Below are 27,362 nucleotides of genomic sequence, written 5' to 3'. Positions count from 1 at the left end.
ATATTTTAGATACAGAGCTTCTGAAGGGCAGAGAGAAGGACTCTGGCATTTCTCATGGCAGTTGGCTTATTTATTGATTGAACAAAGCCCCGCACTACGATATAAGCTCTATGAGGGCAGGTACTTCATGAGCAGCTCTCGCGGCAGAGCCTGGTTGAACATAGTGGCTCAGTGGGACAAGGCCCTGACTGCCCAACACAGAGGCCACAGGTCCCAAGCAGAGCAGGAATCCGAGCGAGGACCGTCACGTGACTTGTGCTCCCCTCCAAGCTCTCTCCCACAAAGGCGCTCCAATGCCGGGCCCATCCCCACCGGAGGCCCCACCAATCCGCGACGGAAGTCAAACTCAGCAAGGCCAAGAGAGGGGGCGTTCCTCAAGGCTACGTAATACCCAGCTCAAACCTTTTGCCTCCGAATCACCGGCGACTGCCCCGCCCTCCCGGTTCTGACAACGTCCTGGAGATAGCAAGTGGGAGGGGCAGAGCAGGAAGAGCCGAGTAAAAGCGCATGCGTCCGACGCCAGCGGCAGCCCCCTGGGAAGATCAGGGCGGTGCTTCCGAAAGCATAGCAACCACTGCAACGCGGATGGGACGAGTTTCTGGGGGCGCGCGTGCGCGCCCGCCCTCCTCGGCCCGGCCCACGCGACGCGGCGTGGTGACGCTCGCGCGGCACGAGGAAGGGGCGGGGCAGGGGCGGGCCTCCGTGCTCCTCCCGCCCCTTCGCTGTCTCGACTCTTCTTCCCCCTCCCTCCCCCATAGTCGGCCCCGTCAGCGCAGGGGTGCTGTCGTCGCTTAACGTCGCGTCGGCCCACCCCGGCCCACACAGCGGGCAGATGTCCCGAGCTGTCATCTCCGCCGCCGCCTACTCGGCCGGTGGCGGTGTGGGAGGTGGGCGTCCAGCCCGGGGTCGCTGAGTGTGACGGACCGGGCCAGGGGCCGCCCGGCGCCGCGGCGTCGGCGGCTCCGTGCGGACCATGTATTTCCTGAGCGGTTGGCCCAAGAGGCTTCTCTGCCCTCTGGGGAGCCCAGCCGACGCACCTTTCCACATTCAGTCCGACCCGCAAAGGGCTTTCTTTGCCGTGCTGGCCCCGGCCCGCCTCAGCATCTGGTACAGCCGAGTAAGTACAGCCGCCGCCGCCGCCGCCGCCTCTCGCCGCTCCCTCCTGGGCGTCCCGGCACCGTTCCGCCCCCAACTTCCACCCGGAGCCCCGGACCCCTTGCCTCTCCTCGCGACACATTCTCGCTTTCCCCGTCCGTGTCTCATTCCGTCTTCGGGCACACGTACCCGCCGGGGCCAAGGCATTTCCTCCGGCTGAGGCTCCGAGGTGGATGAAGTCGCTGCTGCTCCAAGTCCCTGCGCCTCACCGCGTTTGACCGACGGCGGCGCATGGTGCAGACCCCACACGCTCTGTCGATTGAGCCCAGACATGCCCTCACTTCCCTTCCCCCATTTCTCGAAGAGCGAATTTTTATAAACTTTCCGTAATTAGAAATCTGGCTGCTGTGGTGTTTGCAACCCTCCCTTACTTTAGTTTTGGAGTTAGAGAAAGCCTCCTGGGCTTTCCCGATGTCAGACTTGACAGGCCTGTAACTCACTTGTGGAAATTAAGTCCACTGCTCTTTTTTTCACTAAAGGTCTGGTTACCCCACTCCCCACCCCTATCCTTTCCCCTCTTTCAGGCTGGTCCTTTCCTCTGCTGCGCTTGGACTCTTCAGAGAATGTAGGGGGTGGGGGTGGTGGCATGGGGAGGTGGAGTGCAGAAGTAAAGCTCAAATCTGGTTGCTTTACTCTTAAGGTATTAACACCTGGAAATAATAAGGCTTGGGAAGAGCCTGAGACTGAGTTCTGACTTTGCTCTGTGTGATCTCTGGGTATCGTTTTCTTAATTGAATCTAGAATTTAATTACAGAATAGATAAGCAAAATAATTTGAAAAATAAGTGTTGTGTGGGATAGACTCTACTTTCCGCACTTGCGGACCAACTTGGTCGGTCTATAGAGGCTACAGAATTCAGTGTCTAAAAATTTTCTTTTTTAAAGAAGGCAGTACTAATCGATGTCAGAGTGAAGTTTTTGTCTTTTCAAAGCTAGATTGACCTCATTAGAACTCTGTGAACTTTGGTGAAATAACCCCCCATATGTGTGTGTTGCCATTTGAATTCCTTTAATGCTCGTGACTCCTCACACATAGCCCTAGTAAAACTGAATGATGAGATTTAATTAGTTTTGCTATTTCCTTTATTTGACTATCGTATTTGCTCTCTAGATCCGACTATTTGCCACTAGGTTTTGATTGTTCTAATTTTCAAATATATAGCCTAACAAAACAGGTTGTTGTTATAATTGCCAGCAGTGTGACCATTCTGTCTGGGGTTTGATTGCATTTTGAATATGTGTATCTTTCGGTTCCTAAATGAGAAACTAACTCATTTACATTGTTTACCAATTGAGTAATTTTTTCATTTGTCCAGGTGTGTGTAACTGTTATCTGTAGAGCATATGCAGAAAAGTAATTAGAACTTTTTAATTTGTCTTTTGATTAATTAGTACATAATTTGGTTCTTATGTTACAGATTATATTAATAATGCCTAAAATTTGACTTTTCCTTACTTCTAAAATAGGCAACCTACATTTAATTTTTAGACAAAGCTAAAGTTGATGTGAGGGATGACTAGATAAAAAACTTGTAGGTCATTTTATTTCCCTGTAAAAAGAACAGAAATTTGCCTCAACTTTGTTAGGGATATTGTGGATATTCTTAATATCTATTATTCAGTTTTGGAATTAGATACTATATAAATCCAAAGCAGTCCTGAAGTTTAAAATTACTTATACTCCTTTTCTTAAAACTCCCACCCTACACACAGCTCCTTCTCTCCACAGAAATCCTGAGGCTACTACCATTAAGATCGGTGTGAAAAAAGTTAGTTTTTGGAAATCCGTGGTTTCAGAGTATGGAGTGAAATGAAATGCAGGAATAATTTAGGGGAGGCTGTGCGGTACTTTAGATCTATATGAATGGTGAACCTTCATCTCTGGGCTTCAGCTTTCTCTTTTAAAAATCAGTTATTAGACCAGATGATTCTAAGGTCTATGATTATATAAAGGCATTGAGTGAGGAACATTGTCAGATTGTAGTTTGTCTCCCTTTTCCTTGCTCTGTATAACTTTCATTTTGATTTAAAAATTTTTGAACTATATAAGTTAAAATAAATTTAGTTTAATTTATTTTAAAAGTAAAAACATCTCTTAATTATTCCGACATAATAATGAGTGAATTGGTTTGCACTTAGAACATCAAAATTTTGATTTCAAATAGCCTTGATTTTTTTTTTGAACAAGGGCTAGCTTGGTTTTAGTTAGAGCAGGAAACATTTGTGTGTCCTGTGGGCACTTTATAGTTTGTCTATAGTACTAATACACCCTATTGTGTACTACTCTAGAAACCTAACTACTGTTTATAACAGTTTGTGTTACTGTGTTTCAGGCACCCAATTTATACGCAAACTTATATACACACCTTTTGTAGAGAATAACCTTTTTTTTTTCCTTCTAATTTTAGAATAAGGAGAGGCCTTTTTTTGTGGAGTGCATGGGCAGAAATCAAATCTGGGTCTCCCACATGGCAGAGGAGAATTCGACCACTGAACTACCCATGCACCCCCTGGGAGAGGCCATTTTTAAAAATAAAGAAACTAGCTTTGTGAGCGTGCATATAATAATCTAATATGGTTGTTATAATGCCCCAAAAGAACTGCCATGTGTAAAATGTTGATTACCTATGAGTTATGAAAACATTAAAATAAAATATCTAAGAATAACTTGAGTACATTTTATGGGTCTTTTAGTGAACTTTTATGTACCTCTTGTAGCTGCTGTTTTAGGTCACAAGTGGCTATTTGGAATCCCACTATAATAGAATCATATCTCTTCAAGAATCATATCTCTTCAGAATACTTGCCTGACCCCAAATTTGAGAATTATAGTTGTAGATTTAATTTATGAACAGAAGTTTCTCTAGGTAGTCACTTTGATTTTTTGCATGCTTGGGAGAGGGGAGCTCTCAGTTCTGTTTGTTTTTTTTTTTTTGAGCAGTTTGTAGCCATCATGATATTTGATCCTGAGAGGCAAGCAAAGGACAGAAAATTCTTGGACCTACTTTTGAGTCTGGAATACGAAGGCTTAGGTGGACTATTGCAGGCCAGCCAGCAGAAATGCAGGCCCTGAAGTAGTATGTCCTGGCCAGCATCAGACCACAAAGCCTACCCCCCACAGTCATACACAGAGCAGACCCACCCACCCCAGCAGTATCCTAATAACATACCTGGCCTGGACCTTCCCAGTCTCCTGGGGGGTCCCAGTGTCCCATGACCAGGATGGTGGCCACATGTGCACACCCATCCACACACTCATATCTTTCATGTGCACAGGGCACTAGGCAACCTGCCCTGCCCCACCAGAGCCCCAGAGGCTTTTCCCTTGGGTGCCTTACACAGTCCCAGGGTGGGCTTGGGAGTGGGGGTTCAGGTCCAAGTAGATCCTGCAGTCTTGCCTCTTCTGGGCACAGTGGGGACTTGGGTGGGCCAGGAGGGTGGCCATGGCCAATGTAGCAGCTTATCAGTTGGCCTTTACTTACTCAGTGTTGCTCATGAGATTCTGGGCTAAGCACATGCCAAAGATGTGGAGGAAGCTATACCCACAAAGACCGTGACCATGATGATCAGGTTGTCCTGCACCACTTTTCAAACTGGCCTATACAGCCCTTGGTGTAGATGGGACCTTGCTACTCTAGTTCCAGTTTGGCCCAGATATCCTAGCCATACTGGGTTGGGGACATCTTCCATGAGGTTCTGGAGACAGCAGAAGGGCACCCAGAGTGCTCCTGGCTTGGGTTCAAGTTAGTACAGTTGAGGTACCTATTCAGCCATTCCATTGTTGGGCCCTTGGACCAGTATTTCTGAGCAAAGTCATTGAGGTTCTGGAGGTCAGTGTCATCCTGGTAGGCCTTTGTGTTGTTGATGAAGAGGTTGAGCTGGTTGTAAATCCAGTTCTTAAAGATGAAGCATAGGTTCTGGTAACCATCTCCAGAAAGAAGAGGCCAAGGAATGTAAGAAAATCTTGAGCACAACAGTGTTCTTCTGGAGAGCCCTGATGCTGCTGACAAAGCCCAGCTCTAACACGGTGTCACCAACAACCACAGAGAACCACACTGAATTAAGTCCTCTCAGGTCTGTCAGTTTTGAAATGTTGTAAAGAACTCGCTGGGGTGGGGGAGCAGAGACAGGATGAAGGGCTTCTGACCTCTGGCCCAGAGGCTGATGGCCAGAAACATGGTTCCCAGCACCTTGGATTCCTGGAAGTGCTGGTGCTTGCCAGGCATGGTTATAGGCTGCCTGCAGGTGTGGGAGCTGGATGCCTTGCTGTGTCTAGCCTCCCAAAGCACCTGGTCTGCCCTGCCCTTGAGGCTGGCTCTGTCCTGTTGGAGCCCTCCAAATGTATCATTTTGATTTTTGTTGAGATTTTAAAACAGCTTGCTTCATCTTTAAACTGAGGATTTTATTAGCTTGCTTTTACTGTAACATGCTAATGTAAGAAAGTTTGCTTTTCCTCCTTTGTAAATTCTGCTTAAGCATTCTAAAAACTACTTAATGATCTGCAGCAGGGGTCATCTACATATTCTGGAACCAAAAAGAGGGTGTGCAAAAAAGGTTCAGTAGGTATAAGTTGTTTGGCATGGTAGAGGTGGGACTTCATTGATGGGGCTGTTGGTCATGTATTACTCACAAGGTTATTGTGAAAGAATTAGTTGCAGCATTGAGAATGAAGCTGCTGTTTAAAGTAGGTGATGATTTATGATTGATGGTGGTGGTGTGTGAGATAAATTGTGTTTTGTGCTTTACCAGAGAGCTTAGAATTATTCCTTTAGTGTACTGCTTGATTATGAGTATTAAGGTCTGCATATGTGAACCTGTAAATGAGACCTTAGAATGCTGTAATTCTAAATTAAATATGTGGTCTTGTTTCCATTTCTAGGTCATTGCTTATCCAGATATATAAATTATCCTCAGAAGTATTAACAACAACTTTGAAAGATAATGCAAATAGGCAGTATCTGAAAAGATTGAAGGGATAGCTTATGTGTAAAAATGTTCTGTCCAAATACATGAGTATGTTAATATGGTAAATTGAAATCTTAGGAATTATCATTGACTACTAATAGGTTGCTAATAAAAAGCTGAAATAGTCAAATAATACTTTGTGAGATAAATTATCTTTCTTTGAGTAAGCTTGAGCAGAAACTTAAATTCCTGTAGTATATGCTAATAATGGAAAAAAGAATGAGATAGAAGAATCAAGCTGTAGAATCAGGTATATTGTTAACTGTGACATCAGACAAGCCAATAATTTGTACCTATATTTTCTCAACTGTTCCATTTCAACTCTGTTCTGTTGTTCATTCCCTCCTGGAGCCTCTGTTAAAAACTGACCTTTTCCAAAGTCTTCTATGATTCACTTTGGTTAGGAAATGAAGTTCAAACTCCTCAGGTTGATATCAGAGACACTCCCCTCCTGGACTGTTCACTTGCCCCATGCCTATCAATATTGTCCATATTTTAGCTACTTTTGAAAGCCTTCTTTCTCTATGAGTTGTTCTTTATCATAACCAGAAATTTTCATTTTTTTGATGAACTCTTGGTTTGTATTGTAAGTTTTGTGCACATGCTCTTCTTTCTACCACTGGATTATAAGTTCCTAGAGGGCAGAAACTATCTTTTTTGTCTTTCTTATCCTATAGTGCCTTGTACAAATCTGATGCTTAATATGTATTTTTCAGATAATTTAATGAATTTGAGCTCTCTGTTCTGTTTGTGGTGCAAAAGTATTTAAAGGTTTAATAGTTGGAAGATCTTCACTTTAGACCTAGGCTTTTCTTTGTGGGATGATTTTAAATTACCAATTCAATTTCTTAATATAGGTCTATTCAGAGATTCTATTTCTTCTTGGATTGGTTTTGTTAAGTTTTGGCTTTCGGGGAATTTGTTCATTTCATCTAAATTATCTAATTGATTGGCATAAAATTGCTCATAATTTCCCTTTATAATGCTTTTAATTTTTGTAGGGTGTGTTATGAGCATCCCTCTTTCGTTCTGATTTTGGTTATTTTCTCTGTCTCCCACCCTCTCATTATTCTAGATAAACTGTTATCAATTTTGTAGTTCTCTTCAGTGAACCAACTTTTGGTTTTGTGGAATTTTTTATTTCTATTGATTTTCTGTCTTCTATTTTATTGATTTCCCCTCTAATTTCTATTATTTTCTTCCTGCTGTTTGTGTTGGGTTTAATTTGCTCTTTTTCTAGTTTCTTAAGTTTGGAAGGTTTTATTGTTAAAAACATTTCTTCTTTTTAAATATGCATATAGATATAAATTTCTCCCTAGGCAGTGTTTGGTTGCATCCCATAAGTTTTTAATATGCTGCAATTTTGTATTCATTCTGTTTAAAAAATTATTTTGTCATTTCTTCATGAAAGGATGTATGTCTCCTAGAAAAGCCATGTTTAATCAAAATCCCGTTTCATAAATGCAGAATAACCCCTATTCAATACTGTTCGTTTGCATCATCTCCCTAGAGATGTAACCCAATCAAGAGTGGTTGTTAAGCTGGATTAGGTGATGACATGTCTCCACCCATTTGGGTGGGTTTTTACTGGTTTACTGGAGTCCTATAAAAGAGGAAACATTTTGGAGAATGAGAGATTCAGAGAGTGCAAAGTAGAATGACATAGCCACGAGAAGCAGAGTCCACCAGCCAGCGACCTTTGGAGATAAAGAAGGAAAATGCCTTCTGGGGAGCTTCATGAAACAGGAAGCCAGGAGAAGCAGCTAGCAGATGACGCCATGATTTGCCATGTGCCTTTCCAGATGAGAGAGGAACCCTGACCGTGTTCACCATGTGCCATTCCAGATGAGAGAGAAACTCTGACTGTGTTCACCATATGCCCTTCCACTTGAGAGAGAAACCCTGAACTTCGTTGGCCTTCTTGAACCAAGGTGTCTTTCCCTGGATGCCTTAGATTGGACATTTCTATTGACTTGTTTTATTTGGGACGTTTTCTTAGCCTTAGAACTGTAAACTAGCAACTTATTAAATTCCCTTTTAAAAGTCATTCAATTTCTGGTATATTGCATTCTGGCAGCTAGTCCAGATAATTGACTATTTTCCCAAATTTCTTTTCAATTTCTAGTTTAATTCCGTTGTAGTTGGAAAACACACTTTAAATGATTTTATCTTTTTTGAGCTCACTGATACTTATTTTATGGGTTAGCCATATGTTCTGTCTTGGAGAGTGTTCCATGTACACTTGTAAACAATGTGTTTTCTGCTATTATTGTGTTCTCTAAATACTAGATTAAATTGGTTGACAGTGTTGTTCAAATCTTCTGTATTCTTCCTGATAATCAGTCTAGTTCTATCAGTTATCAGAAGTGGGGTATTGAAATCTCCAACTCTACTGTTGACTTGTCTGTTTCCTCTTTTAATTCCGTCAGTTTTTGTTTCATGTATTCTAGGAATGCATTGTTAGGTTTGTATGCATTTCTTTTTTCTATTGTTCCTCATCATTATTATATTATCATTATAATGTCCTTCTTTTTGGTAATATTTCTTGTCCTAAAGTGTATTTTGATTAGTATTATTGTAGCCTCTACAGTGCTTTTATATTTATCACATGCATGGCATCTCTTTTTCCATTCTTTTACTTTCAGAGTATTTGTGTCTTTGAATTTGAAGTGTGTCTCATAGATTGCATATAGCTGGAGCTTGGTTTTGAAGGAGATTATTGATTGCCAGGCTCTGGGGGGAGGGAGAAACGAAGAGTAGCTTTCATGGGGGTGATAAATGTGTTTTGGAGTGAGCTGGAAGTGAAGGTTGTAAAAAATTATGAATGGGTGTACTAATTATGACTGAAATGTACACTTTAAAATGATTGTTTTATTTTGTGAGTTTTGCCTCAATTTTTAAAATTGCTTTGAAATATTAATTGCATTAAAATGTATTTATAATTAGTAAAAAAATCTAGTTTTGTAATCTCTGTCTTTTGATTAGAGTGTTTCTTCCATTTACATTTAATATAATTATTGACATTGTTGCATATGTATCTTCCCTTCTGTTATTTTTTTCCTGTTCTTGTGTCATTTTAAACTATTTTCTTAATGTTTGTTCTAGAAATTACAGTTTGTATCTTAACTTATTACGGTATGTTTCAGGTTAATATGGACTTAATTCCAGTAAAATATAGCAACTTTCCAGCCCTCTTCTTTGAAATATTATCATTTATGTTATATCTATATATATCATAAACTCAAACTACAGTGTATAATATTTAATATAAAGTTATGTTTTTTAGAGAAATTAATAGAAGAAATGAGAAAAATATGTTTATTCAGTCTTTTAACCACATATTTACCATTTCTTGTGCTCTTCATTTCTTCTCTTGGATTTGAGTTACCAATTTGGGTTACCATCCTGTAACCTGAGACCACCCCAGATTTGATGACTTGCTAGGACTCACAGTATTCAGCATATAATCGCAATCATGGCTATGAATTATTGCAATAAAAGGATACAAAGTAAAATTCCCAAAGGGAAAAAAGTCTCATGATGTGAAAACTTGAGGAAACTAGGAGCAAGCTTCCAAGAGTCTTCTCCTAGTGAAGTCACATGGGGCGTGTTTAATTCCCCCAACATCAAATTGTGACAATACTTGTGAAGTGTTGTCTATCAGGATGCTCATTAGAGACAAAGTGTCCAAAGTTTTTTGGGGGATTGGTCACATAGACACCTGATGTCTAGCATATACCAAAATTCCATACTTTGAGAAAGAAAGCAGGTGTTCAGAATACATCATATGGTTTGTACAGTTCAGGCACAGTGAACCACTCTGTATTATTTAGGGTTCTCTAGAGAAACAAAATCAACAGGGAACACTTGCAAATATCAAATTTATAAAAGTGTCTGACGTGACCGTGGGAACGCAGAGTCCAAATCCGCAGGGCAGGCTGTGAAGCCGACGATTCCGATGGAGGGTCTGGACAGACTCCACAGTAGAGGCTTGCTGGCTGAAGCAGGAAGAGAGTCTGTCTTTTTCTGAATCCTCCTTAAAAAGCTTCCAGTGATGATTAGACTGAGCATCACTCATTGCAGAAGACACTCCCCTTGGCTGATTACAAATGGAATCAGCTGTGGATGCAGCTGACGTGATCATGATCTAATTCTATGAAATGTCCTCATTGCAACAAACAGGCCAGCACTTGCCCAACCAGACAAACAGGTATTACCACTTGGCCAAGTTGACGCATAAACCTGACCATGACACACTCTTATCAGTTAAGGAATAGTGGACACCCTCCCAAAATCCAAGTTTCCAGATGGCAGCCTAAGCACCAACCATTCATGCAGAACTTTCTAAGGATAGCAGGCTCAGACCTGCAATGTCAACTGTTTACTGTATACTACACTTGTTAGTTTCTTAGGGCTACAGTAACAAAATATCACAACCTGGGTGGCTTGAAACAACAGGAATTTATTCTCATGGTTCTGGATGCTAACAGTTTGAAATCAAGGTGTTGGCAGGATTGGCTTCTTCTGGAAGCTCTGAGGGAGAATTTGTTCCATGCCTTTGCCTTCGCTTTGGTGTTTGCTACCAATCTTGGTATTTTTTGGTTTATAGAAGCATCACTCCAGTCTCTGTCCCTGTCTTCACATGCATTTTCCTCTCTCTGTGTATATGTGTGTCACTTGTGTCTTTCTGTTTATAAGGACACCAGTGATTGATTCTGGGGCATACCCTATCATATTTTTGTTCCCTTTTATGTGATCACTCATTCATTATTTTTCTGTACTTTTCAACATTTATTATTATCTTTTGGCTTTCAACACTTTGTGTATGGTAATATATAGATGTGGATCTATGTATTTACATAGATGTTTATCCCATTGGGGTTTGCTGAGCTTCCTAGATATGTAGCTTATTGTTATCATTTTAAAATCATATTTGGGAAGTTTTGGGACATTATTTTCTTTCGCGTTGTTCCCTCTCTTTCTGGAACTCTCATCATATATATGTTGGCTCAGTTGATGTCTGCCATCAATTATTGAACTATTTTCTCTTCAGCTGTTGAACTATTAAAACGCTGAACTAATTTTCATGCTCCATGATTCTTCTGCTATCTCAAGTATCCTTTGAACCCATCTAGTGAAATTTTTACGTAAGTTGTACTTTTAATTTCTAGAATTTCTAAATTTGGTTTTTTGAAAGCTTTATTGTTTTTACCAAGATTCTGTACTTATTGAGACATTATCATAATTTCTTTGATTCTCTAAGCTTGCTTTCCTTAATTTCTTTGAGTGTATTAATAGTAGCTTCTTTAAACTTTTTGTCTGCTCTTCTAATCCCACTCAGAGGCAGTTGTTTTCTTAAGTATGGGTCACACATTCCTGTTTCTTTGCGTGTCTCCTAATTTTTTTGTTAATAACTGGATATTTTAAATAACATATAGTAGCAACTCTGAATTCTTCTTTTTTCCAGGATAGACTATATGATAGACTATAAAATAGCATCAATAAATTTTTTTTATTTATTAATTTAAAAAATTAACAACAAACTAACAAAACATTAAGATATCATTCCATTCTACATATACTGATTATATATGTAGCAACTCTGAATTCTGTTTTTTGTTTCCTGAAGGTCATTGTTGCTCATGTTTTGCTTTTTAATAACTTGCCTGGATTTAATTTTCAAAATTTATCCCCGCTGCACTGTGAAACCACTCACATCCCTGCTCATTTTTTTCTTCATTCTAATTTTTATCATACTTTCCTAGGAGTTGCCTCTATGTGTGTATAGATTAATGGCCAGTTAGTGATTGTTCAAAGATTCTACTCAAACACTTTTAGTCAATAAGGCCTCCATCCTCTGATTGATGTGTATATAGGTTAAGTACATAAAAGGTTCAGCAAATTTTTGCTGTCCCTACCTTTTACTTCTTAATGGGCCCTTTCAGTACTTCTTGTGTGCAGCCTCCCAGTGAGCCTGTGATGTGCCCAGCTTGACCTTTCTTTGCTCTTATCTGAGTATGTAGCCTCCCTGTTAAGGAGGGATGAATGAAGGGCTTGGACCTTGGGTTCTTTTCTGTTAATATGCACTGCCTCCCTGTGAGCCAAACCTGGGTGAAGAGCTTATCTATTCCTTCTCTGGCTCTCTCATTTCTAGGATACATTTCTGGCTAGTTTGTGAGTCTGCTGCTTGTCTAAAGTAGGTCTGTAACTTGAGGCTATCAGCACTGTAGAATTTCCCTGTTTGCTTCCTAGTGAGTGTATTTTTATCGACAGCTGCTCAGCCAGGTGTGGATCTTTGTCTTCTAGTTCCTCCTTGTTTTTTGGCATTCCCTGTTTACAGGAGTTTTGTTCTCTTTTCTGTTTCTCGGGAGACAGGTTTCCCTCGCTGCAGTGTTTGAAGCCAGCAGGCCTTTGCCCCAGACTGTCCTCTTCTATAGTTTTTTTTTTTACACTTCTTTCATCATCTCAGGCTGCTTTTGCCTGGAGGGTAAATTTGGGGACAGTGGGCATGCTGCAGGGATTTTCCCATGTCAGTGTTTCCCAGCCAAAACAGGGACAGGGACACACACAGTGGGTGCAGACCGGCCCAAAGTGCTTCTGGGAGGGCATCAGGAAGGGTGCCACTTCTCCCATAGCTCCTCAGAGCTGAGCTTTCTTGGCCTGCCCAGCACATGCAATTCTTCAACTAACTGTCCCCATCCTACCTGCCACTGTCCTGTCTGGGGAGGGTTGAAATAGCGGTTGCCATCGCCTTTTTTGGGGTAGGTTGAAACAGCGGCTGCCCCCACTTTTGTCTGAAACAGTTTGAAACAATTGCTGCCCTCATGGTTGGGCCCCCTGCAATCCTAAATTGCTTATCAAAAGCTATGATCTGTAATTAGCTATGCCTACCGATGCCTTTGGGGAAAAGGATTTTTATGTCCCTTTTTGTTACCACCGAGCTAGCTAGAGGCTAGACCTCATGGTGGCCTGTCGAAGGAGTGGGGGATGGGTACCAGTAGCCGCCACACAGAGGGAGCAATTTTACTATTCTCTACCTTAATTTATCAGGGAGAAATTTACTGTTCTTTACCTTGATTTATCAGCCATTTCCTGCCACTCTTCTCTGTGTGCTGTATAGTGTTCTTCTGGCCTCCAGAGTTTCAAAATGGTGGTTTCAGACAGTTTTTCCGTCTGTTTAATAGTTGTTTTTGGTGGAAGGATTGAGTCCTGGCGCTCCCTACTCTGCCATCTTCCCACAATCCTCTCTGTATTCAGTAGTTTTTAGGTCTCATTTGTTTTACCACTACCACCATTGTTGTCAACATCATTTCCGTTTAGAAGATCCACCACTGCCACCATCAAGAGTGTGACTTGTTTATGAAGCTGAAGGCTGATAACGTTTTTGTCTTTTTTTGTTTACTATCATTGTCTAGATAGTAAACATTGACCTTTTTTTTGGAATTAATATTTTTTATCAATACACCAGTGTACAAGCACATACATTCTTTTTTTTTTCTTACCATACCCCTTACCACTCCCTTTCATTGATCACTAGCATTTCAATCTAAGTTTATTTTAACATTTGCTCCCCTTATTATTTATTTTTATTCCATATGTTTTACTCATCTGTTGATAAGGTAGGTAAAAGGAGCATCAGACACAAGGTTTCAGTCACACAGTCACATTGTGAAAAGTATGTCATTATACAATCATCATCAAGAAACATGGCTGCTGGAACACAGCTCTACATTTTCAGGCAGTTTCCTCCAGCCTCTCCATTACATCTTGACTAACAAGGTGATATCTGTTTAATGTGTAAGAATAACCTCCAGGATAACCTCTAGACTCTGTTTGGAATCTCTCAGCCATTGATACTTTATTTTGTCTCATTTTGCCCTTCCCCGTTTTGGTCGAGAAGGTTTTCTCAATCCCTTGATGCTGAGTCTCAGCTCATTCTAGGATTTCTGTCCCACGTTACCAGCAAGGTCCATACCCCTGGGAGTCATGCCCCATGTACACAGGGGAAAGGCAGTCAGTTTGCTTGTTGTGTTCACATTGATCTTTTAAAAAACAACTAAAACCATAAAAGCTATCAACTGTTGAATGCATATTGTCAGTCACTGTGCTACAGTAACCTTGCAAAGTTAGTCTTAATTCTATTTTCCAAATAGGGAAAGTGAGGTTCAGATGAAAACTTCGTGTGCTCTAGGGGAAATTAGTTAATGTGGCAGAGTTGGGAGTCAAACACATGCTTCATTACAAAGCTTGTGTTGTGAAAATTGTTCCTTCTGGATCCATCTAAAGTAGGAGCAATAAAACTTAAGATCATCTGTTTGAAAGATGTCTTAGTAAAAGCTAATTTTTAAAAGACATATTCAAATAATTTTATTCACACTTAAGAATTATTTATAAGTTATTAAACTCCAAGCATAGTGGCTAGAACTTTTTTTTATCATATTGTGCCATTTAAACACAGTAAGTACTGTGAGGTAGAAATATTTCCTTTCCATTTACAGACATTTTCATTTTATAGAGGAGAAATAACTCAGGTCCAGGGCCAAATGGTTGGTAAGCCTGGATTCCACCAGTCTTCTGTTGTACTGAAGGAAAATTTATAAAATTGAGTTGGGAAGGTGGGATATAAGAAGAAAGTCTTAAAACTAGAATAATGTATATTGTTTAGTGTATTTAAGAATGTTTATTGTTTTTCTTATGCAGGGGAATTAGTTTCCCTAAGTGAATTTTCCCAGTTAATTGACTCTGTTCCTTTAAGTCTAAATTAAACAAAAAAAATTTTACAGAAATCTTTCTGAAGTCTATTATCTGTTTTTACCTCATATAGTATGTAACATATATAGCACACAATAATGAAAATTCTCAGTAATTAAATATTATATGGCTGAGAGTCTTAATGTTATAGTGATGTGCTTTTGAGATATGTTGGTTTTCTGACTCAGTTGATACTTATCTATATTCCCTAACAGATAAATTACATAGTTTATTTACCTTCAGCACTGTATAGAATTTGTGCGTAGAGCTCTCCATCTTCATCTCCAATGTCCAATTGTGTACACATGTACAACTTCACAGAAATGCTCTAGAGGGGCCAACATTGATTCATGTAATTTGTCAAATTTTTATTGTATCCTGAGTATATAGTTTGCTTGTTTAAAAATATTCAACCAATCATATCTATTTATACAATTTTATAAAAATTTTTCACATTTACACGACACTTAGAATGTATCACATAGATTCAATAGTAGTCATCATTTTGCCATATATAATTATTGTGTGGGAATATGTATGTATATCTGTGAATATTTGTTGAACCATTTAAAAGTTGCAGATACCTAGATTCATCAGTGGTACCTAATACTTCATAATACTTAATAATTCCCTATTATCTTCTAATTGTGATTTGAAATTTGCTCTATATTCTTCCATTTACTTGTATAGCCTTTTTCTTATTTAAAAACAAGAATCTACTTAAGACTCATGCATTCCATCATTTTCCCTCTTAAAGTAAGAATACTTCCTTCCTTTCTCTCACTTACATGTATTTGATTTTTTTTAGTAGGTTAGTCCCTTTTACTTGTAGAACACCCCATAACTCTGAGTTTATCTAATTGTTAACTTCTTCCTTGTCTTTGATACTTCTTTTAAACCAGAAGTTATGTTAAAGGCTTGATTAAAGTTAAACATACTTAGCACAAATACTTTATAGATGATGATGTATACATGAAATTGATTTTAAAGATATTTCTATTCAAGACTATTTATTAATTGAGGCAGTATTTCATTGGATTAAAACATAGTAACAGAGTAGGAGAGAAAACAGCCTGGTTTCAAGAGCTTGAAAATGGCAGTGAGATAGCCTTCAAATATTACTTACTTCATATAGAAGAGAAAATATTTATTGCTTAGCCTCTTTGTATATATGAAGTTATTATCTCAGTTTAATAAGTAAGAGCATTGGTGGAATATTTAAGACATGAAGTAAATCACTTACCACTTAATGATACAGTGTTGATAGAAGAAACTGCAAATTACAAGTAAAAATACCCTGTATCTACTCTGAAAAAATATACATGAATTTTCAACAGTTATATAGCCGACAATTTATTTCTGACAAAATAAAACAAAACTGAACTAAAAACGAATATAATGTTTCTGGCTAATTTATTTTCTGTTTAGCTGTTAATTAACCAGAAAATATCCTCTTTAAGTAATCTATAATATTTTTATATTTTCAGCCTTTGCAAACATATTCAATGTATTGAATAAAGGCCTTATTTGCATTTCTTTTTGACTTAAAATTTGTATACAGTGAAATGTTGATCTGAAGAGAATTTTGATGAATGTGTCTACTTTTTAAACCAAATCCTTATCAACATATAGAACATTTCCATCATCCCAAAGGGTTGTGCCACGCTGGAGATCCAGGTTCAATTCCTGGTGCTTGCCCATGCAGAAAAAAAAAAATTAGATGATAGCTAGATGGAAAGAAAGAAAGTAAAAGAAATGTTTCAAAATGCCAAAAGTTGATAAATCAGGGTTTCTGTGTGAAGAGGGTATGTTGGAATTTATGTATCTTTTTGGTATTTTCTAACTCCTGTAAGTTTGGAGCTGTTTCAAAATAAAACTTTAAAAGAAAAAAATCTCTAGTAATCAACTTAAAGATTTAAGTATTGGAACATAACTTCCTTAAAAGCTTGTGACCCTAGTTAAAAAATAGGCAGTGGACTTGAGTAGAGATTTCTTCAAAGAAGATAAGCAAATGTCTAATAAGCACATGAAAAGATGCTAAACATCATTAATCAGTAGGGAAATGCAAATCAAAACCAAAATGAGATCCCATTTAATACTCACTGGGATCGTTACAATAAAAAACAGACAGTCAAAGAGATGGAAACAGCCAAAATCTCCATCAACAGAAGAGTGGCTAAACAAACTGTGGTATATACATACGATGGAATATTATGCAGCTTTAAGACAAGATAAACTTATGAACCATGTAATAACATGGATGGACCTAGAGAATATTATGCTGAGTGAATCCAGCCAAAAACTAAAGGACAAATACTGTATGGTCCCACTGATGTGAACGGACATTCGAGAATAAACTTGAAATATGTCATTGGTAACAGAGTTCAGCAGGAGTTAGAAACAGGGTAAGACAATGGGTAATTGAAGCTGAAGGGATACAGACTGTGCAACAGGACTAGATACAAAAACTCAAAATGGACAGCACAATAATACCTAATTGTAAAGTAATCATGTTAAAATACTGAATGAAGCTGCATCTGAGCTATAGGGTTTTTTTTGTTTTTGTTTGCTTGTTGGTTTGTTTGTTGTTGTTTTTTACTATTACTACTACTTTTATTTCTTTTCTTTATATTAACATTTTATATCTTTTTCTGTTGTGTTGCTAGTTCCTCTAAACCGATGCAAATGTACTAAGAAACAATGATCATGCATCTATGTGATGATGTTAAGAATTACTGAGTGCATATGTAGAATGGTATGATTTCTAAATGTTGTGTTAATTTCTTTTTTTTTTTTCCGTTAATAAAAAAAAAAAAAAAAAAAAACAGACAGTAACGAGTTTTGGCAAAGATGTGTAGAAACTGGTACCCTGCTGGGTATGTAAAATGGTGCAGTTGCTGGGGAAAACAGTTCGGCAGTTCCTCAAAAAAGTTAATTACCATGTGAATCAAATATACTCCTAGATATGTACCCAAGAGGTGATAAAACATATATGCACACAAAAATGTACGCAGCATTGTTCATAGTAGCATTATCTGTAACAGCCAAAAAGTGGAAACAACTCAAATGTCCATCAAATGATGAATGAGTAAACAAAATGTGGCATATCCATGCAGTAGAATATTATTCAGCCATAAAAAGGAGTGATGTACTGATACGTTACAATATGGATGAACTTTGAACATTATGCTTCAGAGAAAGAAGCCTGACACAAAAAGTTATCTTTTTTCTTTTTTAACTTTTTGACTTATATGAAATGTCTGCAACAGGCACATCCATAGTCAAAATGTAGATTAACATTTGTCAGAGCCTTGGGGAAGAGGGAATGGAGATTGACTCCTAATGGATTCATGTTTTTTGTGGGGGGAGTGGTAAAAGTATTCTTGAGTTATGTAGTGGTGATGGTTGTGCAGCTTCGGGAATATAATGAATATCAATACTATTTGAAAAGTACAGAATAGCATTTCTTCAAGTGTAATATAAGAAATTTTTTTCATGATAATGTGGGAGAAATGAGTTCTTTGATCAGATGATCTTGGGAAATAGTACACACTGTATGCTCTTGAAAATCTTCAATACATCAGCCTGCTGAAGATGTGGTAAAGTTTGGGGGTCAAGAAATCTATTGAACTTTAATGCAGAATTTTTGAGACTTAATTGCTTTTTAGTCCTTTATTTAAATAGATAGTCTCCAGTTCTGCAGAACCTACTTTGGTATAACCAATACAGATGCCCCTATTCACATATGGTTTTAGCATTTTAAATTTATTAAAAACTAAGGTCCTTACTTGCATTAGTCACATTTCTAGTGCTTAGAAGTTGAAAGTAGCTATTTGTTGTCAGTTGTATTGGATAGTGCAGATGCAAAGTGTTGCCATCATTTTAGAAAGTTTTGTTGGATAGCCTTGGTATAGATCAGTATACAGCTGTGGGGTTATTTTTATTTTGCTCTTAATATGTATTCTTAATAATTTTTGTTTATTAGTAAATTTAGTATTTAAAAAAGCAGTTGGGAATCTCTCTTACTGATATTTTTATGGCTTATTTTAGGGTCAGCCAGCCTTTAATCTTTAAAAATCAACAAAAATACTAGGAAGTTTAAAAGATGATTTGAAAAAAAAATTTTTTAATCCAAAGGGAAAAAATACTAGGGAGCATGTAAACATAGATTTACATGTCTGTTGAGATTAAATGTACCATAATTACCTTGGTTTAATGGCAATAATAGTACCAGTTACATTCATCAAGTTATCTTTTTAAACTTTTTATTTCAAAATACTTTTAAACTTACAGAGCAGTTAGAAAAGTAAAACAAACCCTATACAGAGAACTCCTGTACCCCTTATGACCTGGACCATTTGAAGATTATTGATCAATTTTGTAGAATGTCAACTAAGACTTGTTTGATTTGCTCATGATTGGAATGAGTTTATGCATTTTTGGAAAGAATACCACAAAAAGATGTGTCTTTCTCAGTGTATCATATGAAGGAGTACAGGATGTTTATATAGTATCTTATTACTGAGGATGTTGGTTAAGCTAGCGTCTGCTAGCTTTCTCCACTTTAAAGTTATGATCTTTCCTTTTTAATTAAAAAGTGTCTTGGGGAGATATTATACAAGCTATTTTTCTGAAAATTTTGCTTACTAATTTTATCATCCATCCTAGGCTCCTGTCTAAACTATTTTTACAATGATGTAAATAACTGGTTATCTAATAATGAATCTCCATAGCCCTACTTCCTTTGATGTTTATTCATTGGACTTCTGCTGTAAAAAAGAGTTCCCCCTTCTATATCTTTTATTCAATTAATTATAACATTTTGGTTTCATGAATATTTATTTAATTCTACCTGATAAAAATCCATTCTGTAATTATGCTGCCCAAATATTTTGCCCATTTTTATTGGATGTTTATTTTCTTGCTGAGTTTAAAGAGTTCTTTATATGGTCCAAATACAAATTTTTAATGCAGATAATGTTATTTGCAAATATTTTTTTCCAGTCTATGGTATATTTTTTATTCTTTTTTTTGTGTGTGTGCATGGGCAGGCACTGGGAATCAAACCTGGGTCTCTGGCATGGCAGATGAGAACTCTGCCTGTTGAGCCACCGTGGCCTGTCCATATTTTTTCATTCTTTTTTAACACTTTCTTTTGAGAAGTATTTAATTTTTAAGAACACCACTTTATCAGCTTTTTTAAAATGAAGGATGCTCTTTGTGTCTTACCTATGAAATCTGTGTCTGACTGGCAATAACATAGGATTTTCTTTTATATCCTGGAGCCTTTGTAGATAAGATTTTGCATATAGGTCTGTGATATGTTAATTGATGAATTTAATTTTTTTTATATAGCACAAAATACGGGTTGATCTTTTTTCCCATATAGCTATCCTGTTGTTCTAGCACCATTTGTTGTAAAAATGATCCTTTCTCCACTGAATTGACTTTGCGTCTTTCAATTGACTGTTTCTGTTCATTTATCTGTGAACTCTGTTTCGTTCCATTGACCTATTTGTCTGTCACGATGCCAGTACAACAGTCTTCTTTACTATAATTTCTAAAACTTTTTTATTGTTAAATATAAATGCAGAATAGTGAGAAATTTCAAAGTACAGTTTAACAAGTAGTTATAGAGCAGCTTTCAAAGTATGGTATGTGTCAACAGTTCCACAGTTTCAGGTATTTGCTTCTAACTGTTCTAATACACTAGAAACTAACAAGAAATATCAATATAATGATTCTGCAGTCATATTCATTTGTTAAATCCTATCTTCTCTATTATACCTCCTTCCTCTCATTTGATCCTTCTCCCCGTCTTCAGGGATATTTGGACAGTGACCATTTGTGGCAGTTAGGTTCAAGGTGTCAATTTGACCAGGTCATGGTGCCTAGTTCTGGTGCTGTGGACTTGAACCATTAGCCTGTGAAATTCATCTGTGACTGATTACATCTGCATTTGGCTAAGGGGAGTGCCTTTAGCAGTGAATAATGTTTAATTTAATTAGCTGGAGGCTTAAAAAAGACAGGTCAAAAGAGAACTCAATGCTGCACAGCCCAAGCAGCTCAGCATACTTCGTCTCAGCACTTGCAGCTCAGCCCAGATGTTTGGAGATGTAAAAGGAATTGCCCTGGGGAAAGCCATTGGAACCCAGAAGCTGGAGTGGCCAGCAGACATTGTCATGTACCTTCTCATGTAACAGAGACTCTTAGGTGAAAGCTAGCTGTCTTTCTTCTGAAGAATTATAAATTTTTAACTAAATAAATCCCCTTAGTAAAAGCCGATCCATTTCAGGTGTGTTGCATTCTGGCAGCTTTAGCAAACTAGAACACCATTCTAATTTCTTCATGTTGAAAAGGGGTGCTGACATTATGGATTAAGGGATGCAACCAGTTGATGTTCTTGGAGAGACTGGTGCCTTTGGGTCTCAGGGGCCATCTGACATAGAAACAAACAAGAAGGTTTAGGTTTCTGAAAAATAAACTTGGTGGAACTTTTTTTATATAGTCTCAAATAGAGCCCTGGATATTCTTTAGGGTTTTCTGGAATACTGTTGGTTGGGGCTTGGCATACCATGGCAATTTGCAATATCTAGCTGAAGATTGTGTAAGAATAACTAACAGAATAGCCTCTTGACTTTATTTGAAATCTTTTAGCCACTGGTACTTTATTTTGTTATATTTCTTTTCCCCCTTTTAGTCAGGAAGGCGTTTTTGATCCAATGGTACTAGAATCAGGCTCATCCCTGGGAGTCATATCCCACGTTGCTAGGGAGACTTAAACTTCTGTAAGTCGTGTCCCGTGTAGTGGGAAGGAGTTCTAGTTTGCAAGCTGCCAGAGTGCAATATATGAGAAACAGAATGGCATTAAAAAGGGGAATTTATTAAGTTGCAAGTTTACAGTTCTAAGGCCATGAAAATGTCCAAATTAAAGCAATGCTATAAAAATGTCTAATTTAAGGCAACAAAGGAAAGATGCCTTGGTTTATGAAGGCCGATGGCGTTCAGGGTTTCTTTCTCAGCTGGAAAGACGCATGGCAAGATCTGCTAGCTTTCTCTTCAACGGCTTCCCCAGGGCTCTGTCCATTCTTTTGGCTCAGTTGGTTCCAGTGACTCTTGTGGCTCTAAAGCTTTTCCCAAAGTGGTTCCCTCTTAAAGGGTTCCAGTAAGCAACCCCAGCTTGAATGGGTGGAGACACATCTCCATAGAACGCATCTAATTGAAAGTTACCACCCACAATTGGGTGGGTCACATCTCCATGGAAACAGTAAAAAAGCTCCCACCCAGCAATATTGAATGAGGATTAAAGAACTTGGCTTTTCTGGGGTACACAGCAGATTCAAACTGGCACAAGAGGGTAATGAGTTTATTTGCAAAGTTGAGCTTAGAAGGAGAGAGATGACATCTGAGCAACAAAAGAGGTTCTCTGGAGGTGACTCTGTTAGGCATGTTCACAGGAAGGCTTAGCTTCCCCAGTGCAGAAATAAGTTTCATAAGAGCAAGACTCAAGATCAAGGGCTTAGCCTATTAACTTGGTACTTCCTAGTGCTTGAGAGAGTAGCAAGAATTTCCCAGGTGGGGAGGTTTAATAGTTCCATGTTTTTTTCCCAGTCCCTCAAGGGACTTTGCCAATACTTGCTAATAATCGGCTCAACATGCTCTGGAATGTATCAGGGTATTACATTAAGCTATACAGAATTACAAGATCTCATTCCCTATTCTAGGCTCCATGTGTTTGGGTTGTTTAAATGAACTGACCAGACAGGTTAAGTTAGAGTGTGTATTACAGAAAATTTAAATTTTGGACACAATAAATATATCTTCCTTTGTTCTCACTCAGAAGTTGACATTCTAAAATATAGACAATATTGTTTTTTATCCTGTGTTCCGATTTACCTTAGTCCTAACCTTTTTTCTTATCTCTCATTGAAGTCTGATCTCTTTTTTGGCTTCTTTAACAATTGTTGTATAGAGTAATGCTGACTTTCAAAGCTGCAAAACTCAAGTACCGAGTCTTAGATATCACACAGGTACCCAGAGTTTCAGGGAAATACCAGGTTATACACATGAAACACAGCATCTCAGAATTTAGAATTAACACTTAAAATTTAGGAATAAATATTACTGCTGTAAGAGCTTACAATCTAGGTCCTCATTTTCTTAAAAGTATTTTCTGAGAGAGACCACACAGTGTCCTTTTGTTTCTGGCTTATTTTCCTCAACATAATATCCTCAGGGTTCATTTCCTTAGTTGTGTGCCTCATGACTTCATTCCTTTCTCTTGCCACACAGTATTCCATTGTGTGCATTCTCCACGTTTGCCTTTCTTCTTCTCAATCCATGTACCCTTCAGCCACCTCCATCCATTGGTTGTTGTGAATAAGGCCACCATAAACACCAGTATGCAAGTGTGTATTTAAGTCCATGCTTTTAGTCCTTGCAAGAATATTTCTAGTATCAGGATTTCCTAATCATATAGCAATCCTATATTTACCCTACTGTGGATCTGCTACATTACTTCTCTGGAGGGGCTGCATGATTGTGCTACCTTACCAACATTGAATAGGTATTACCTCTCCATATTTTCTTTAGCACTTGAAATTTTCTGTTTATTTATTTATTTTGAATCTGCAGATTTTATTAAGATATATTCACATAGCATATATTCTATCCAAAATAAACAATCAGTGTCTCACTGTGTCCTCACTTAGTTGTACAATCATCACTCTCAATTTTAGAAAATTTTTATTGCTCCAAAGAGAAAAGTAACAGACATACCCACACCAAAGAGAAAACCCAGAGCACCATATAATTCTTATCCATCCCTATGCTGGCTTGAAACTGTCACAAAATCTATGCTCTTTAATTTCATTCACTATTACTGGGTGGTATCTTTTTGATTGTTTTCATGGAGATCTGACCCACCCAGTTGTGAGTGGTAACTTTTGCTTAGATAGTTTCCATGGGATGTGTCTCTATCCATTCAAGGTAGGGTTGCTTACTGGAGCCCTTTAAGAGGGAACCATTTTGAGAAAAGCTTCAGTGCCAACAGCACACATGGCCAGAGATGTTTGGAGATGCAGAAGGAAAACACTCCTGGGAAATCCTTATAAAATGAGAAGCCAGGAGAGAAAGCTAGTAGACTTCACCGTCTTCCTTCCCTGCTGAGAGAAAAACCCTGAACTTCATCGGCCCTTTCTTAGGAGTTAAGGTATTTGCCTCTTGGTGTCTTAGTTTGGACATTTCTGTGACCTTAGAACTGTAAATGTGCAACTTAATTCCCTTTTTGAAAGCCACTCCATTTCTGGTATATTGCATTTCAGCAGCTTCAGCAAACTAAAACACTCCCCAATTATTTACCCATAGTATTAATTGTGGTATTAATTAGGTCTTGTTAAATGTAGTCCATAGCATGTAATAAGTAGTTTTTCCCATATACCACTCTATTATTAACTTTTTGTGTAAGTGACATACCTTTGAAAGTAGTTCATGCAAGAACTTATTTATATTTGTAGTGCTAATTGGTGAGATACATGACTTTAAACAACTCTTTTCAGTGATATTTACATTCAGTATGCCACTGTTACTTATATCCCATTAACATTCTATCGACAGCTTTATCCATTATTCCTCCTCCTCTGGTTTCTGTCTGTCTTTAGGTCCCCTATATTTTACATTTTAAGGTCTGAGTTTACCATTTCTAGGGGCTTCATATTAGTGAAGTCATACAGTATCTATCATTTTGTGTTTGGCTTCTTTTACTCAGCATTATGTCCTCATAGTTCATCCATGTTGTCATGTGTTTCAGGACCTCATTCTTTCTTACTGCTGCATAATATTCCTCATATGTATATACCACGTTTTGTTTATCCCCTCGTCTGTTGATGGGCACTTGGATTGTTTTCTTCTTTTGGCAGTTGTGAATAGTGCTGCTGTGAATATTGATGTGCAAATATCTGTTTGTGTTACTGGTTTCAGATCTTCTGTATATATACTGAATAGTGGAATTGCCAAATCGTGAGGTAACTCAATATTTTAGTTTGCTGAGAAACTGCCAAACTGTCTTACGCAGCAGCAGTACCATCATGCATCCTCACCAACAGCAGATAAGTGTTCCAGTTTCTTCACATGCTCTCCAACATTTGTAGTTTCTGTTTGCCTAATGGCAGCCATTCTTATAAGTGTGAGATATCTCATTGTGGTTTTGATTTGCATTTCCCTAATAGCTAATGAAGATGAATGTCTTTTCATATGCTTTATAGCCATTTGGATTTCATCTTCATAAAAATGTCTATTCATATCTTTTGCCCATTTTATAATTGGGTTGTTTGTTCTTTTGATGTTCAGTGGTAGGATTTGTTTATGTATATTGGATAGCAAGTCTTTATCAGATACATGGTTTCCAAATATTTTCTCCAGTTAACTTAGTGCCTCTTCACCTTTTTGACAAATTCTTTTGAGGCACAGAAGCATTTGATTTTGAGGAGTTCCCATTTATATATATATTTTTCGTTGCTTGTGCTTTGGCTATAAAGTCTAAGAAGCTGCCTCCTATTACTAGGCCTTGAGGGTGTTTTCCTGTATTTTTGTCTTATGAGTTTTATGCTACTGGCTCTTAAATTTGGGTCTTTGAGCAACTGAAGAGTCCTTTCTCATTCTTTTGGCTATGGATATCCAGTTGTCCTAGCCATATTTGTAGAAAGACTATTCTATAAATAATCATTTTGTGAACTCTCAGTTTGGTTCCATTAATAAATATGTCTGTCTTTGAACCAATCCCATGCTATTTTGAACCCTGCGGCTTTATGAAAAGCTTTAAATTGAGAAAAAATACGTCCTCCCACTTTATTCTTTTTTAGGATGTTTTTGGCAATTCAGGGCCTCTTTTCCTTCCAAATAAATTTGGTCACTAGCTTTTTCAAGTCTGCAAGGTAGGTTGCTGGAATTTTTTTATTTTTATTTTTATTTTTATTGACAGATCTTCATACACATAAAGTCCATACGTGGTATACAATCAGTGGCTCACAATATCATCTCATAACATAGTTGTGTATTCATCACCATGAATCGTTTTTTAGAACATTTGCATCATTCCAGAAAAATTAAAAAGCCAAAAAAAACCACCACAAAACAACTCCTATATCACATACCCTTTACCTCTTCCTCTCATTGACCACTAGTATTCCATCTGTCCACTTTTTTTTAACCCCTTATCTCCCCTATTATTTATTTTTTATCCACATTTTTTTATTCCTCTGTCCATACCCTGTATAAAAGGAACATCGGATACAAGATTTTCACAGTCACACAGTCTCTGTTGTAAAATGTAAAAGTTATATCTTCGTACAGTCATCCTCAAGAATGAAGGGTACTGGAACACAGCTCAACAGCTTCAGGTATTTCCCACTAGCCACTCCAATGTACTACTCCAATACACCATATATAATATCTGTGTAATGCATAAGAATAACCTCCAGGATAACCTCTTGATTGTTTTTGAAATCTCTCAGCCACTGAAACTTTTTTTGTCCCATTTCTCCCCCTTTTTGGTGAAGAAGGTTTTCTTAATCCCATGATGCAGATCCCTGCTCATCCTGGGAGTTCTGTCCCACATTGTCAGGGAGATTTACACCCCTGGAAGTCATGTCCCATGTAGGGGGAAGGGCAGTGAGTTCATCTGCCAAGTTGGCTTAGAGAGAGAGAGGCCACATCTGAGCAACAAAAGAGGTTCTCTGAAGGCTACTCTTAGGCATAATTTTAGTAGGCTTAGCCTATCCTTTGAAGAAATATGTTTCATAGGGGCGAATCCCAAGATCAAGGGCTCAGCCTATTGATTGGTCCTCACTGCTCGCAAGAATATCAGAAATTCTCCAAATGGGGAAGTTGAGTATTTCCTCCTTTCTCCTCAGTCCTCCGAGGGGACTTTGCGAATACTTCTTGATTTATTGCCCCAATTACTCTGGGATATATTGGAGCATCACGCTAACCTGAGCAAACCAACAAAATCTCACACCCTATTCCAGATTCCATGTACTTATGGTGTTCAACGGACCATACAAGTTAAATTAGGTAATGCACTACTCAAAATATAAATTTGCACCAAATAAACATCTCTCCCTTTGGTCTCACACAGAAGTTGAAGTTTTAAAATATGGATGATATCATCCTTTGCCCTGTATTCTGATCTGCCTTAGTCCTGTCCAGATCAGCTTCCTTCATATCTGTAGTCAAAGTCTGATCCCTTTTTCAACTTTAAAAATAGTTCTTACATGGGGTATTGTTGACTTTCATTACTTCAGAGCTCTAACTCTTGAGTCTGAGATGTCTCATAAAAACCTGAAATTTCTGGAAACAACCAGGGAATGTACAAGCAGCTCAGTCTCTCAGAATTTAGAATTAACTGTTATAACTCCTGAATATATGTGACTGCTGTAAGAGCATACAATCTAAGACCCTTTACAATAGACCCCAACCTGAAAGCCCATGCTCACA

The 27,362-nt window shown here is 38.1% G+C and overlaps 1 protein-coding gene and 1 pseudogene across 3 annotated transcripts in view; one reads left to right on the top strand and one right to left on the bottom strand.

The window, feature by feature from the left end:
* Positions 1–708: 708 nt before the first annotated feature.
* RIC1 (RIC1 partner of RAB6A GEF complex) overlaps positions 709–27,362 on the top strand; it is a 241,998-nt gene continuing 215,344 nt past the window's right edge. For all 3 annotated transcript variants that reach the window (XM_077148249.1, XM_077148250.1, XM_077148248.1), the window contains exon 1: positions 709–1,117. In XM_077148249.1, the coding sequence (XP_077004364.1) occupies positions 974–1,117 (144 nt within the window). In that variant the 5' untranslated portion in view covers positions 709–973. The remainder of the gene's footprint in view (positions 1,118–27,362) is intronic.
* Positions 4,618–15,146, bottom strand: LOC143675102 (tetraspanin-17 pseudogene; annotated as a pseudogene).

This window comes from Tamandua tetradactyla, chromosome 2 (assembly GCF_023851605.1).
Source record: "Tamandua tetradactyla isolate mTamTet1 chromosome 2, mTamTet1.pri, whole genome shotgun sequence".
In the NCBI taxonomy this organism is placed as follows: Eukaryota; Metazoa; Chordata; class Mammalia; order Pilosa; family Myrmecophagidae; genus Tamandua; species Tamandua tetradactyla.
This window is presented reverse-complemented; position numbering and strand designations above follow the sequence as displayed.